Source organism: Eretmochelys imbricata, chromosome 7 (genome assembly GCF_965152235.1).
Source record: "Eretmochelys imbricata isolate rEreImb1 chromosome 7, rEreImb1.hap1, whole genome shotgun sequence".
Lineage (NCBI taxonomy): Eukaryota > Metazoa > Chordata > Testudines > Cheloniidae > Eretmochelys > Eretmochelys imbricata.
Window position 1 is genome coordinate 68113822 of NC_135578.1, and position 15515 is coordinate 68129336.

The following is a 15515-nucleotide window of genomic DNA, read 5'->3' on the forward strand; positions in this document are numbered from 1 at the left end:
AAAACATGCTCTCAGCTGAATGCTGCAGTAGATTTTCCTTGAATATATTGAACTCTTCAGTGGCGCATAAGGTAAGATCAGATATCTATAAGCCCAGGCTGAAATTTTAGCCAGTCAGCTGAGTCACAAAAAGCTACATTACCTGCCAATGTTGGATCGCCTCATTCAGCCCTCAGTTGCAACTTCATCAGATTGCAAGAGAAAAATAACCACAGACAAAGTTTAGCCTGGTTGAAGCAACTTGGTTTTTATTAACGCAAGCACATCCAGTCAAACACAGAATATCCTGCTTTATGGTACAGCTTTATATGAAGCAATGCAGCTCAGAATAGCAGAACCACAGTATTTAAGGAATGTATCAAATTGAAGGAGGAAACAAATTAAAAACAAACCCATGTAGACACTGCACTGATTTCAAGTATATACTAGGACTGATAGACCAGTGAAGTGCACATTCATGTAAAAGCTTTTTTTCAATACACATACAGAACGTGTTCTAAAATTGCATTTCAAATATATATTTTCTTAAATTTTAAGCATCCCTTTTAAAATTTCAATTACATAAACAAAGCTGATATACAATCCCTTTTATAGTGTCTGACTATATCACTAGCTAGAACATCTCTGAAAGTGCAAAACACTGTAATAATACAGTATAAATATTCTTACTCTACCCCAGGGCTGAAAATCAGTACTTCAGCACAGGAAAAATAGCAGCAGATCACAAGAAACAGAGCTATCCTCTCTCTCTTTCTGAGCCGTTGATGTTCACAGCTAGCATTTGTACTTCCTCCTTCCACTTTAATCTGTTTGTTTAATGGCAACTATTTAACTTTTGTTTGTTGCTCTTTGATCTCAGTGCTATGGGAACAGCAAAAAGTCAATTCCTTCCCCCTGCATCCTCCCTTCCCCACCTGGTGTATTTAGTTTTCATAAGAACAAATATCTAGGGGAAAAAAGCTCTCATTGGAAACATATTAAAGGCTTAACACTGCAAACGCTTACTGTGGGTAAATGCAAATGGGACTACCTAGGGTTGTAAGCATTCAGTAGGAAGCATTTGCAGGATTGGAACAGAGAAATTGCTTTAACAGACCTGATCTGTGGTCCAGCTAGTCCAGCATTCTGTCTCCAACAGAGGTCAGCACAAGATACATCAGAGGAAGGTACCTGCCCACCTGGATGAGCAATTACAGAACTAACTTTCTCATAGGACAAGCTTCTTCCCAACCCCCTCAGCTGGGGATTGGTTGATGCCCTGACACATGAGGGTTTGTATCCTTTCCGAGCTCTTGATGGCATTAAAACAATCCTTTCTAATGTAACTGTCTGGAGGTTCTCATTATCTAGATAATTATCCAACCCTCAGGCCCTAAGAGAACAAGTGCTGGGAAGGAGAACCGACAGTCATGGGTAATAGTACGTTCATAAATCTTAATCTGAGACTGATTTTTTGGTCTTCCTCCTGGTTCAGAAATTATGGGAATGGGGAGGAATAAAATCTTTAAATGATGAATAATTTTTTTCTGAAATGGATAGCCTGAAGTGTAATATGAGCTGCTTAGACATGCTGGTTATCATAGCCAAATTATCCTAAAATCAAGAACAGTTAAAAGGAGAAATGAGAAATTGGAAACATCATTGGTTTACAACTCATCCTAATTTGGATCTGACTTGGGGTTTAAAGGTCTGATCCAGTGCCAGTGGATGTTTTTCCATGAACTTCAATAGGTTTTGGCTGAGGCATATAATGATAGCTTGAATATATGCCAGAATAATTGGCTGCCATAGATTCTTAGTTTTAATTGGTTGTCTGTCAATTCAGGCTAGCATTTTCAAAGGGACCTATGGAATTAGATGCCCAAATTGAATGGAAATGGCATGTCTCACTCCTTAAAGCTTCAGCTTCAAAGTTGATGTCCCAGTTCACGTCCCCGCCCCCTCTCTCATTTTAAAACTTATTTTCCAAAACACACATTAGACCCATCTTGAAGAGTCTATCTAGATTAGACACCCTTTTCTTTTTAAAATAAATCCCTGATAAAGAAAATGAAAAATATTCTGCAGCCAGAACTCAAAGGATAGTTCCCAGAAGTGTTAATACTTAAAAAAAAAAAAAAAAAAAAAATAAATCTAGCAGTTGTCCCGTTTCTTCTCTTCAAAGCACGTAACAAAAATATGTTTTGCTGCACTTTCATTGTTGTAGGCAGGCATACTCTAGTTCATGTGCTATATCTTCCAGTTTATTTACAAAGTACATTATAGCTGGTTTTTAGACATCCATATTTTTATTTTGTTTGCTTCCATCCCAGAATCATAGAAGGTACACTGGACAATTTCAGTACCTTGTAAGGCACTATTCTCCGATGTAAGAGAGGAACAGCCCCACTGCGGATGTCTAAGGCCCTGGTCCTGCAGACACTGATGCACCTCCTTGACTTGAGCATGCGAGTTGTCCCAGGGATTTGAATGGGACTCTTCATTCCTTCCCTTCAACTCCTCACCTGCTTAAAGTTAAGGAGATGTGTCAGTGTTTGTAGGATTGGGACCTAACGGTATTGAACCTGTGCAGTGTTTTGGTTGTATTTGGTGTTTGTATGTTGGGTTTTTTTCTTTTTTTAAGGTGGAAGTAATCAAAAGAAAAAAGATTTGGATGTCATTAGACTAAGACCTCACCATGGATACCATCTCCCATGATACACTTCATCTCTGAGAACAGGGCCCTGCCCTTGTTTTTTTAAAATAAAAACCAAAATCCTTCACTTTTAAGTGCCTTAAGGTTGACATGTGAAATATTTACCACATTTTTATTTCATAAAAGATATTGTATATACAAAACAGACCTCAGCCAGTGAGGTCTTGTTTATCCCAACCCAAGACATTCACTATTTAAAAACAAAGTTCTTCCTGTGTGCTTTAGATTCTGCAGATCAGATCCAAAATCTCAGGCCCTATTAAGCAGAGTTGTCCTAGAAATGAAAAAAATAAATCACATGTATTATAGCAATTCTTCCTACCACAATGAAAGAGACATTCTTGTTCCAGGTCATGAAGTTGTGTCAGATTCCTTGCTTTTATTAATCAGAATTCTTTCTTTAAGGGCCAGATCCTAAACTGTGATAGCTCAACTTAAGTCAACAGAGATGCTGATTTACACCAGCTGAGACTCTGGCTCTAAATCGTTCCTCCTATCTGATCAGAATGGCAAGAGTGTGAATGATGAATGTGCCGTTTAATGTTAACGCAATTGTAGAGCTTTCGGAGGTATCAGAGCATTCAAAGCCCAAGTATAGTGAGCACCATGGGGTAGTGGACAATGGAAGGTGATCTAGGCACATTGTGGCTGCTTCTCTGCAGGAGTCCTCTCCCTGTCATAGAATATCACGGTTGGAAGGGACCTCAGGAGGTCATCTCGTCCAACCCCCTGCTCAAAGCAGGACGAATCCCCAACTAAATCATCCCAGCCAGGGCTTTGTCCTGACCATCCCCTGGCATATGTGTAGAAAGGGCAGCCATAGTTTGGCTTCTTGCACTGTCAACAGTACTGCATTTCCCAAAGGTTAGGTGGGTTCAGGCAAATACTACACCCTCTCCAACACACTGGCTACTGCTTGCAGGGCAGTGCTGGGTTTAGTGCATGCTACACCTCCTGTATGTAAGTAGCAACTACAGCAGGCTCCTCCATGCATTCCTGGTGGCCCTATGCCTTCCTCTGCATTACCCTGGCATGATGTCTCCAGCTATCATTGCAACCATAATTTAATGCCGAGAAGTACCATCCTATTATTCCATCTACCAGCCTCTTCAGGGTTTCTTGAACTAGGATCGTGGAGTCAAAACTAAATGTTCAAAGAGGTTGAAAATCACTTATGAATAGTCTCGGGGCCTACATTTTAATTTCAGTGTGTGGTGTGCACAGCTGAGTAAATCAGTTATTTCTCTTTGTATGCAAATGGAAAGGGGAAATTTTAAAACCATACATCCATCCACACCATACATGGAATGTTCAATTCTGGCTGTGTATATGCCGAGTGCACAAAGTGAGTGCATTACAAAAGAGATTGGTTCTGGATACAGAAAGGGGCTACAATTTTGAAAAGATTTTGTACCTGAGTGTCTTCCAGCTGTCTTTTTCCATGTGATTTTCTGGACCTTCACTTTCGAAGGATGCTATAAACAGAGCTAGATAATAAAACAAATAAGAGTGATCAAAAGTGGATGTGTCCAGTTTCCCTTTTCTTAAAGAATCATTAAAATAATCAATGAAATGATGTTGGTAGGTACCAGATTAGTAAAATGGGCAGTGGCAGTACAAACTTATCTATACTGCCATGTCATATTTCTAATGTGACCTAGAGGGCCATTTCAGGAAGATAGAATGGCATTCTGACTTTTTTTTTAAACACATTCCTTTATTTTTCCTTCTCCTGTGCTCTTCCCATGTCAATGCAACAATAGAAAGAAAGACCCACTATAAACTTAAATAAAAGACAGAGCTTTTACCTTCTTCACTGTAAATAGGTGTCGTGAGTAGATAACTCTGGATCTTCTTGTCCTTCTCAAAAGGACACTCTACTTGTTTCCATGTTATGAAATCATGAATTAGTCTTGAAATTTCCCAGAATTTCTGTATGAGGCAATAAAAATAACATACTATTAAATAAACATTTCTTTGGTTTCCTATCAAATTCAGTCAGGCTCCTTGGCCTCAGGTTCAAGGCCTCTCAATCTTGCCCTGGCTGATGTCTCTGCTCATTTTCCTCTACTCCACCTTCTCACTCCCTATCCTTTCTTCTTACTGCTCCTTTTAACCTTCTTTTGCTCCAAGCTTCACACCTGCTCTTCTGGAACAGTCTGTCTCCATTTGCCAAACAACAAATATTTCCCTCCTCCTTTATATCCCACGGTCCACCTTCCTTTTTCTCCTTTAGAATCACGAGCTGTTGACCCATTTCTTGTTTTGTGTGTGTGATCTTGCCATTGTACTAAAAATTTCAAAGCAGCCCTAAGCATAAGCTCTTCCGAGAAAGGGTCTTAGTTCATTTAAAGCACCCCTTAAATTTAAACTATGCAAACAATTTTTAATAATTTATAGAATCAACAGCTTTTTTTTTCCACTAAATATTTCCAGGAGCACCATTTCTCATATTTGTTAGAATGAGTGTGGTTGTGTATGTGGTGTGTGTGTGGTTTTTTTAATCAAACATTGTGCTTTTAGGAGTATATACACAATATCAGAATGTGTCTGCAATTATTATTCAGGGAGCGAATCCAAGTCTGGTCCAAATTCTGCTATGTAAATCAAATGTGTGTGTTTTTTTTGTTTTGTTTTGTTTTTAAATCTAATAGCAGCAGCCATGGACTGAAGTACTAAGTAGGTTTCGAGGAGTCTAGTGCTGTTTCTGCTGAGGTCAATGGCAGTTTTCTCATTGACTTTAAGTGGAAGCAGGATTGGTCCCAGGTCTGTACTGTAAATAAATTCTGTATTATTGGATGCATTGTGTATTGGACATTATTGATATGATATATAAATGAGGGGGTGTGTGGGAAGAGTGGTAACTGCTATTCCTAGGTATTAAGATGTATTCTTCATGTTTGCTGGGCAGATGAAATGAGGACTTGCGAATTATCAAATGCCTTAAAAGGATGCATTGGGCTATAGCCATGAATCAACTTGGGCTAGAAAACATGTTTTATGTTTTTTTAAATAGTCCAAAGTGGAAATTTTAGCCACTGGAGTAGGGATTCTAAAGACAAACATTCTAGAGACAACTCCATGCCCTACTCTGACTTTTCTCCCAATCTATAACTAACTCCTTGTTAATCCTTTTTTAGTGCAGGGCAAGATAGAAGCTCCTGGTTCAAGCCCTCGTTTGCTTTAGTACACTCCTCTGAGAGAGTCAGCGTTCTCTCCTGGTGCCATTTACCAGAACTGCCACTTTTGACCATTGTAACCTTTTCCATATGTCTCGCAATTTTCTATAAAGAGCAAATTCCTATAGGCTCTGACCTTTACTTAGCTTCTGTTCTCTGGAATCTGGATCTGACATTTGACAGACGTTAAAGTAGTGTTGTAACTACTATCCTTCACCACCCACCCTCAATCCTTTCAGGATTCTGAATGCCTTAATGTCACCTATTGCTGCAAGAATATAGACCTAGTGGTGTTAGCTTTTCTATTTAAGTTCTTTAAATAGTCCAGGCTGTCTCACACAATTCTTCCTCTGTAGCAATCTGGTTCCTGAGCAGTCAGCTAGAAATGTGCTTAGAATTCCAAACGTGCCTTTACTAGTCCAACCCATGCACCTGGGAAACAGTATCTAATGGAAAAGAAAATAGGGTACCCAACTTAGCTCGTCCTTGCTCACCTACTGGAAGAGTCTGTTGTGTGTTCCTTCAGTACATTTATTAGCTTTTTTGAACTACTGCTAAATACCATTTGGCTGCAGTATGTGGTTATTCAGCACAGCAGCTCCAACTGACCGTCACAGAATTTGTACAGCTAAGCTTATGTGCGCTGCTTTCAAGACTTTAGGAATTTGTGTTTCTTTAAATTTCTACAGTACCTTGTGACTCCAAGTTGATCCCCTCTCTCTGTCTAGTCAGTTTTTTCCAGTGTTTTCTCCATTGTTGGAGCTAAGCTTGATAGACCTACGATGCAACATCCTCAACCTCGCTTAGATTTTCTCTCAACTTTAGGTGTAACATCCACTCTTCGAACCCATTGGGTACTTCCTCTATTCCTAATACCGTCTAAAGATCGTTCTGTTAGAGGTTCAGTACTTCTCTTAGTATTTGAGGAGGAACCATGTCAGGTCTAGATGAATCTTCAATAAGTCAAATTACTCAGAGAGAAACTTCAGTGACCTAGTTCTTGCCTATATGAAGTAGCAGTGTGCATGAGATGGGTGGGATTTCTAAAGCACACCAATGAGTTGCACACTAAACTAGCCTGTGTAAGCCCTGTTTGAAACAGCACTACATTGATGAGCACGGGATAACTTTTATTTGTGCCAGTAGGGTCTACATGGGCCAATTAGTGCATAACATGATGGTGTGCTTTAGAATTGGATCCCTCTAGTGCTCAGTGCTGCGGCTTGTCTACAAGAAGCAGCACTCTTAGTGTGAACTTGCTTGAATCAGGGTATCTAGATTAGGCCCAATGTCAACTAATCAACTGTTAGCAGCCCAAACACTTTTCTTGTCCTACTCTTGAAAAAACTTCCATTTTCCCTTCAGAAGAATGAAACAAAGTTAACTTGATTTCTGCTGTATCTACCTTTTTATAATCCAGCAAGGCTGCTTTTGTGCTTGGAGATTTCTTTTGTTTTCACAACATTTGCTATCTTTTAATTTTCTACACTGGCTCTTTAAAACCATCTTTTGTATACTCTCAATACTATTCTATAAATCCCTCCATCCACCTCCACATGTGATCTTGTAATTTTTCTCTTTCATGACTTTTCAAACATCTTATTATCCTAACTCCCTTGTTAGGTGGTGTTGAAGGATTTTCCCTTTTAGCATCCTTCATACTAGTATTTCATCACACTGAATTCTACCCAGCATTTCCCTCTTCTTCTCTGCTGAAATCCTGTCTTCTTTCAATTTGATCTGTCTCATGTGTCAGTTTGGTTAACAGAGCCAGTTGATAAAAGTCACCTCTGTTTGCATACTTTCTACATTTGCTTGTGCATTTTGCCTATTCTTTTATATACAGCTTTTAAATATGATGTCACTAGTGTTTTCAATTGTATTGGAATGATCAGTTAACATAAATGAATTAAATTTCGGCAGTTTAAGTAAGTTTCTCTGTGTGTGTGTGGTGGGGGGTGGTATTTGATCTGTAATCTAGATGTACTAAATCCAGTGCATGCTTTCCAGTGCATTATACTTATAGGAATTAGATATCTAAAGCTGACAGTCCTCCCCCTGGAAAACTACTTGCCTCTGTTTATAGATTACAGGCAGCCTGAATAATTTAGAAGACATACTTATACTGGGCTATAAGAATTCTCTATTTACAAATATTTGGGAATATACAGCATTTGATTATGCTACTTCTATAATTGCAGAGACCTACCTTGAAGTTTATCTGTCCATTGGGTAAGCGGTTTGTGTGCATCTTGTGCAGAAAGTAGATATCTTTAATGAACAGATTGAAAACAGGGATGACAATTTTTTCCCGATTGCTGTTGGCAGTCTGAGATCTCTGTGCTGCTCCTTGCAGGGCTGTCCGGTAATTACAAAAGTTGCTGGATGGGTCCATGTGATGCTGTTTTAAATACACCCCCACCCCCCAAAAAAACATTATTATGATGTTTCTCATAGATATATGATGTAATCCAATGATTATACAATTAGATCAACTGCTGAAAAAAATCAGAGAGTAATATCTGCTTTTCTTTACTTCTTTTAGGATCCATTCATAATCATTCAAGACAGGCCAGTCAATGTATGTAGTTTGGATCTAAGCTTTCCCTAGCAGGTGTTTGGATGCAAGGTATTGGATTGATATTACATTTAATAAATACCTTTTGGTGGTTTAGGGAACAACATGCTTCCCTAAAAGACACTAAATCTACATTTCTGTTTGCCTGTTGATGATTGTGTTTTGAGAAGTTTCTTAGTGAAAAATATTTGGATCCCAGATCTCCACTAGATGGAGTACTTTAATTAGAGATCAGGGTAAAAAAAGACACATCCATTTAGATCTAGAGGTGGGAGAAATGGTCACTGTTAAAAGGAAGTGCCTAGGAATATCTTTGGTTTGAGAATTCATTCCATTGTTAGAAAAGTGTCATCTGAAGGGAATTAAAAAGAAGAAAATCTATATCAATCTTTTTCCCATGGCAGGGAGAGGACTTCAAGTCAAGAGAAATGGTGCCAGCCATCCCCAACTTATATGCATGCACACCTACGCCTAAGGCATTAGTACCTAATTTTTATTAAACAGGGTGTAAATCTTGTATATACCTCTAAAACATCAAATTTGGCTGTTTTGACCTTGGACCAGGTTTTCTTTAGCCGTGCTACAGGACTCAGGTTCATGCCAGCTGAAATGTAAGGGAGAGAAAGATAAATAAAACGAAGTTCAAGTGTACTTTTTTTAAATGTCAGTGTTGCATTTTTACACTCATGTGCATTTTATTCTATGGAAGACACATCACAGCTGAGACTTCCAGCTAACAGATTAACAGATTAATGCAATTTGATCTGTCTCATGTGTCAGTTTGGTTAACAGAGCCAGTTGATAAGTCACCTCTGTTTGCATACTTTCTACATTTTCTTGTGCATTTTGCCTATTCTTTTATATACAGCTTTTAAATATGATGTCACTAGTGTTTTCAATTGTATTGGAATGATCAGTTAACATAAATGAATTAAATTTCTGCAGTTTAAGTAAGTAAGTTTCTGTGTGTGTGTGTGTGGTTATTGCATTAATCTGTCACGGGTGCATGATACCACAGCAGGGGGTATGTCTACAGATGGAGTCAGTGAAGCTGGAGAATGTGTGACCATGTTCATGTTGCTTCGGCTGTCAAGTGTGGTGGTCTGGACTACAAGCCAGCAACTATACTGGGGATACTCACAGATAATGGCCATCATTGAGTTGAAGTTTCCAATGTTGAAGCACTCTCTTGCCACATCAATAAAAAATTCCACTATTCTTGTCCGCTGCTTTTTCTTCACAACCTGAAACAAAGAACATGCCTTTGAGAGGAAAGGGAAGGTATGTGTGTGAAGGGGGGCGGTGACTGGTGACCTTCAGTATGTGCTATTGGAATTGGCGTCTCTATGGGCTGTCTCCACATGAGAGCTTTTATGAGGCAGCCTTAAGTGTATTCTGTCCAGATTCCCTTTTTTATTAAAAAACAGCCACTGGATTTGGGGCTCCTATCAAGTCCTTGCCCAGTTGAGGGGAAGTGCAGTTCTTTGTTCATATGCGAGATAAAGGTTTAGGGAATAGCATGCCAGACTCGATTAAATAATTTCCTTATACCAGGGAAGAGAGAGAGAGAGAGAGAGAATGAAGCTGCCATCAGAATGCCAAAGATGAATCAACAATTCAAACCTCAAAGAAAAGAATGCCAAACTGGTTTCCCAGAAGAGCTGTAAGTCTTAATTCCAGGGGGAAATTAAAAGGAGAAGGGCAGAGAGTGTTTCTCAAGCCTTAGGTGTTTTTCATTTTCACTAAGGAGATTTTACCCTGACTTCTTAATGACACTTGAGGATGATGACAGAATATAAATAATTTCCCCTTACTGTAAAGATGCTAATGGGTGATGCTAGTTATCTGCGTTGCACGTTTGGTTTCCTTCCCATCAGATGCAGTGCTGCATGCTGGTTGTGCTTTATCAATGGCTGGCATCCAAAGTCTATTAGTACTAAAATTACTCTCATCCCATTGGCTTAAATTCCTTCGTTAAAACTCTCTCCTGCACTCTGACCTGCAAGGCTGGCCTGGCTAATACACATGTGGTCCTCTGTATCCCTTCCATCATTCATCTTCAGCCGGGAACTATTTTTAAACAGGATATGCTCTGTTATCTTGCTGTTGTTTTGCTGATGTCTCATTCCAAAAGAAAATGGTTCAATAGTCACAAGTTTGGCACAATCTTCCGCATGGAGACTAAGAATGTTGCTTTGGTTGCTTTAATAAATGTGTTGGCTTTGCCTGACAATCCTGGAGGGTTTTTTGTAATTGAGTATCCATGGGAGCAGTCTCTCTCTAGAGACCAGTGATAACCAATGAGATTTCAAGAGGCCACGACTGGCATATTTGTAGCCAGTCTCAACAGAGGGTCATAGACTGAGTGGGTGTGGAGACTGAGCTGCTCACAGAGCAGCTTACTCATTTCAAAGAGCTGATATGTGTTGGTATTGATATTGCCCTAGCAGCTCTACAGACTTACACCAGCTGAGGATCAGGCTCTAAATCAGCAGCGTCCCACAGACTTCACTGGAGCTTATGCTCACTTAACTTGCAGGGCTATTGGTGCTGCTTCTTTGAAATGTTTATTTCCAAGTGGCAACATGCTCCCCAAGCTCCAGATGTGGTGATCAAATGAAAGGAGAGCTCTCACGCTTGACACAATGGGAATATGTATACAAAAAGAGATTGATTTGGGCAGTACAGTTTTTGTGCATTTTTCCATAATAGAAGATCCATTTAGCTTATATGAATTCTCTCTCTTCCCTTCCCACTCCTCACTCAGTTTCTTCTCCATTATCCTGTGTGTACAACAGCAGAAGGTATTCCCATTGCATCCAATGATGTCCCAAAATAAGCAGAATGATTTAATTGCATAAAATTGCTGAAGGACAGGGTGAGTTTGCAAAGCAGCAAAACATTTGTTTTACTACTGGTAACTTTGGGAATAGCCAAGCATCCTATGAAAACCCCAAAAAGCTACGTTAAATCAAACTTTATGGAAGTTCTCCTTCAGTGCGTGTAACTAGCATAAATATGGAAGCTATGCAGAAGTATAAATCACGGGGTTTTGAACCTATAAAACACTGGAACATGTACATAACTTCATGCATGAGGAGTTCTATGGACTTAAATGGGACTACTCATGTGCACAAGGTGGTGAATTTACTTAAATTTCTGCAGGATCTGGACCCATATGCATATCACAACAGTGTGGTTTGTCTTTAAAGGCAGGGTTCTTTGGGGGGAATCTTCTTTCCATCAGTACTCACCCGACAAATCTCTGTAGCCACCAGCATGCTGAGGCAGTTGAACCAGTTGTCATAGGCCTCCAAGGTGTAGGTTTTGGTAACATCTCCTCGGCACTGAAAGAGAAGAGGCCGTATATTAATCCCCACTAAACCCAGATAAAGATTACTGTAAATGTATCCTGTCATCACATGTTAACTATAAACCGGTATCCAGTGATGAGGTAACCTCCCTGAACTGCTGCGGGTTATGAGCACAAAGACGGGTGCAGATATTCCTATTCTTTTTTTTTTCTGCTCAGGTGCGTTGAGAGAGAGAAGAGGGCAAGGGCTTATAGATTATGTTCAAATGTGTCCAGATGTTCCTGCCCTTTACCCATCTTCCTCAAACGAAATGTGTATGCACTTGCGCTCTCTCCTTACTCCTTACCCACACACACACCTTGTGATTATCCAGGGAATCCATGTGGCTGACAATCTGCATCAGATCCTCTGCGTAAATGTTGCTCACCCTCTCCTGCATTGGGGAGAGTAGGAATTGTCAATGTACAAAGACCAGCATAAACAGGACTCCAGCTGAAAGGTATACCAATGGGGCCTAAGACATTACCAGAGTGGCCTCAATCTCCTACACTCTTTGCTCTGATTATCCTGATTTGAGCTTGGGCATCAACAATGAGTTAACTTGCTGTAGTTCTGTTCCTCTGAGACCCCAATATTCCGAGTGTGACCCTCTATCTCTCTCTAGTACCAGTAGGTACTACCCTACGCCTCTACCCTGGCACCAGCTCTCGCTCTCCCTCCATTCTTTGTCAGTGGAATTGGAAGGAGAGGCCAAACACTCTGAGGTACCATATGGTTGCCTTCATAATAGCTTGCTATAAAGCTGGTCCTGGCTTTTAGAGACCCAACGTTTGGGGGTGTCTGCCTCCTCACCCCTGAAAGCACTGTACCCTCTTTCTTCCCTCACAGATTTACCAGGTTGCTCTCATGCATTCATCACTTCCCATCTGTTAGATTGGAGCACTTTAATTACACTGAAGGCCTGACCTTACTCTTATTGAAGTCAATGGCAAACTCCTGGCTGTGAATATGTTAACATGCAGTAAATAGAAAACGAAAGGACTGAAGTGTGGAAATCCAAATCTCACCAGTTCAATATGAGTTAGCTGCTGCGCCAAGATCAGGGGGTCACAACAGATGCTCAGTATGTCCTTCTGGGTCGACTGTGGCTTGTTTTTAAGGATGGTTCCTTTATCAGTAACAGGTTGCCTGAATTTCTCTCTTATCTCCTGGTACTGACTCCTTGCAGAAAGGGTCATCAGTAGATTCTGTGTCATCTGGCTGATTATCTTCTTCACGGTTCCATTTTCCTAAGATGACAGAATCATTGACTAGTAAGAACCTTTACTTTGTACTCTGAGTAGAAATATGTGATTGGTATTAGCAAGGAATTTCTGACAGGTTAATAATACTTCTTAGCATCCAGTATCTTCCATTCTATTATCAGAGCTGCTTTTCATGTGGCAAATGAGCCCATCTCAGGGTACTCTAAATATCCGTGTTGATTTGCAAATTAAAACTCTCACACCCTCCTCCCCAACTTTGCTTTTCAAAAGCTTAGCAGCCATTGCAGCATCTCTTCTTGGCTCAGAATACATTTCAAAAGCGACTGGGTCAGTCATTTGGAAGCAGGTGTACTGAAAGGCTGTGGGTCTTGTCTTTTTCTGCTTAGGAAGTGGCAAAATACTTGCTCCTCAGTCATGATACCAATAGTCTGGCTGGCCTGAACAGGGTCATGGGAATTCCCATGCTAGATCACACTCATGAAATGTTCTAGCTCAGCATCCTGCCTGTAACAGTGGTTGGCTGTGCACCCTGCAATTCAGAGAATGCCCAAAATTTCCACAGTGCACTTGGCCAACAAAGGTGCCTTACTTGAATTTTCCAGAATAGATGTATGAAAAAGACCCGAGGGAAGAGCATAGACATAAGCTGTTTCACTGACTATATTTCTACTGATTACACCATTCAGATACACGCACTTTCCATGTTGCATTTCACTACTAATTGGCAATCTGTGCAAGTTTAGTTATTTCTGCTGTAGCTTGATTGCACATCTCCAGCTTCTGATGAACATTTGGAGCTGGGGATGCAAGACCATGATGGTCCTTCGTGAGTCCAGCAGTTGTGCTCCTTGCCTCACAAGGTGCCAGTGCTCCTCCGGCACAGGTCCTGTTGGAGTAGGAAGAGACTTATGGGGAGACTTTTTGTTTTAAATTAATAATAGGGCTAGAATTTGGGACAGTTCAAATACAGTGTGCTTTCCCTGTAAAAGGTGCACTGGGCTCTCATAAAACATGCCTTCCATGTCTGCATATAACTTCCTGTTTCTGCAAAAAAACAAAACCAAACAAAAAACAAAAAAACCAAGACAAGAGCCTTTCAGTGTTAATCCTTAGCATGATTGACTGTTATCCTCCTTGACAAATGCTATTGGAAGCAACCCAGCCTCTCTCCTGTTCCAGCTGGTGTCTCCCAACAAGTGTTTTAACACTTGCTCTTATGTAGACTTCCTCATGACACCTCCCTGAGAAAAACAATTTGATCCCTTCCCAACTGCTTGATCCTCCTGTACCCCTTTAAATACTCCAACTGCCAAACCACAGTCTTCCTAATATGTGCCCTGACTCTCTCTTTCAGTTGCCAAATCAATTACCCAGCTTTCCTGTGCTTTTCTCTTTCCCTATGATATCACTCTCCTGGGTTCCCATGCATCAATTCCTTTGAAGTAAGGTGGTGTTTTAAGGGTTAATGTTGTTGCTGTCATGTTCTCTGCATCCAGCGTCAACTGGATGCACTGAAGTGAGGTGGAATGGGTCTGTGACTATTCAAGGAAGCCATCAATGTGCAGTGATGACTGAAAACTATGTGGCAGATGTGAGAGACGATGGCTATCAAAAATTTTTCTGTCGCATGCTATAATTAAGCAATAATAGTGTCATAACGTTGCTTTACAAGGCAATAATCTGGCTCCCAAGTGGAATAAAATAAGAAGCTGAAGGCAGCGTAGTTTATCTTGATGAGGCAACGGGATTATTGCTAAGAAGCAGCTGGCTGGAGCTATTATTGCTATTATGCTACGAATGCCTAAAATACAAGTTTGCGAGAGTTTCTTTTGGAGTTCTGATTCTACTCTGAGTTACACTGGTTTTTACACCATAAATCCATTGTTTTTCAATAGTGATAGCTGATTTACACCTGCATAGATGAGGGGAGACTGGCCCCCTAGCAGTGGATTATGTATTTTGCAAGATAAGGGAAGAAAGTTTAAATGTAGGAGAAAGTGAGGTGGTGGGGTGTTTGGATGTTTGTGTGACTATGGAGAAGGCAATTGAAATGGGATAAAACTTACGAGTTGCTGACAGTCCACATGGCTCTTCTTAGACTCGGAGATTTATAAATTCACAAACACAGAGTCTAAATATTTGCTCATTCAGCCACAAAAATCTGTTATGCTGTCCTAGAGTCTCCAAGTTAACATCAGCATGACTGTCTTACATCTGTTTCTATTCACTCCTAATAGCTTATCTTATACATCAAGAAAAACGGGGAAGCTGAAAAAGGTGAAAAATTAAAAACCAAAAAAACCCAAACCCACAAATCAAAACAAAAAACAATAACTTTGTTTTAGACTCTGCTTGGTAATTTATTCAAACATAAAAGAACAGGAGACAAACAGTGAGGCTGGGAGCCATTTGCTATTTGTTAGTGTCAAATTACATTTCTAGGGGTCAGACAAAGCCTAGCCCTTCACAGACTGAGAACTTGAC

General features: G+C 40.2%; 1 protein-coding gene across 3 annotated transcripts in view; it reads right to left on the minus strand.

The window, feature by feature from the left end:
• Window positions 1-250: 250 nt before the first annotated feature.
• RASGEF1A (RasGEF domain family member 1A) overlaps window positions 251-15515 on the minus strand; it is a 69865-nt gene continuing 54600 nt past the window's right edge. For 2 of the 3 annotated variants that reach the window (XM_077822573.1, XM_077822572.1), the window contains exons 5-13: window positions 12834-13055; window positions 12125-12199; window positions 11707-11799; window positions 9594-9696; window positions 8977-9056; window positions 8084-8275; window positions 4504-4627; window positions 4110-4182; window positions 251-2969 (exon numbers count right to left, since the gene is read on the minus strand). In XM_077822573.1, coding sequence (XP_077678699.1) covers window positions 2945-2969; window positions 4110-4182; window positions 4504-4627; window positions 8084-8275; window positions 8977-9056; window positions 9594-9696; window positions 11707-11799; window positions 12125-12199; window positions 12834-13055 — 987 coding nt within the window. In that variant the 3' untranslated portion in view covers window positions 251-2944. The remainder of the gene's footprint in view (window positions 2970-4109; window positions 4183-4503; window positions 4628-8083; window positions 8276-8976; window positions 9057-9593; window positions 9697-11706; window positions 11800-12124; window positions 12200-12833; window positions 13056-15515) is intronic. The other variant, XM_077822574.1, reaches the window with a different exon arrangement.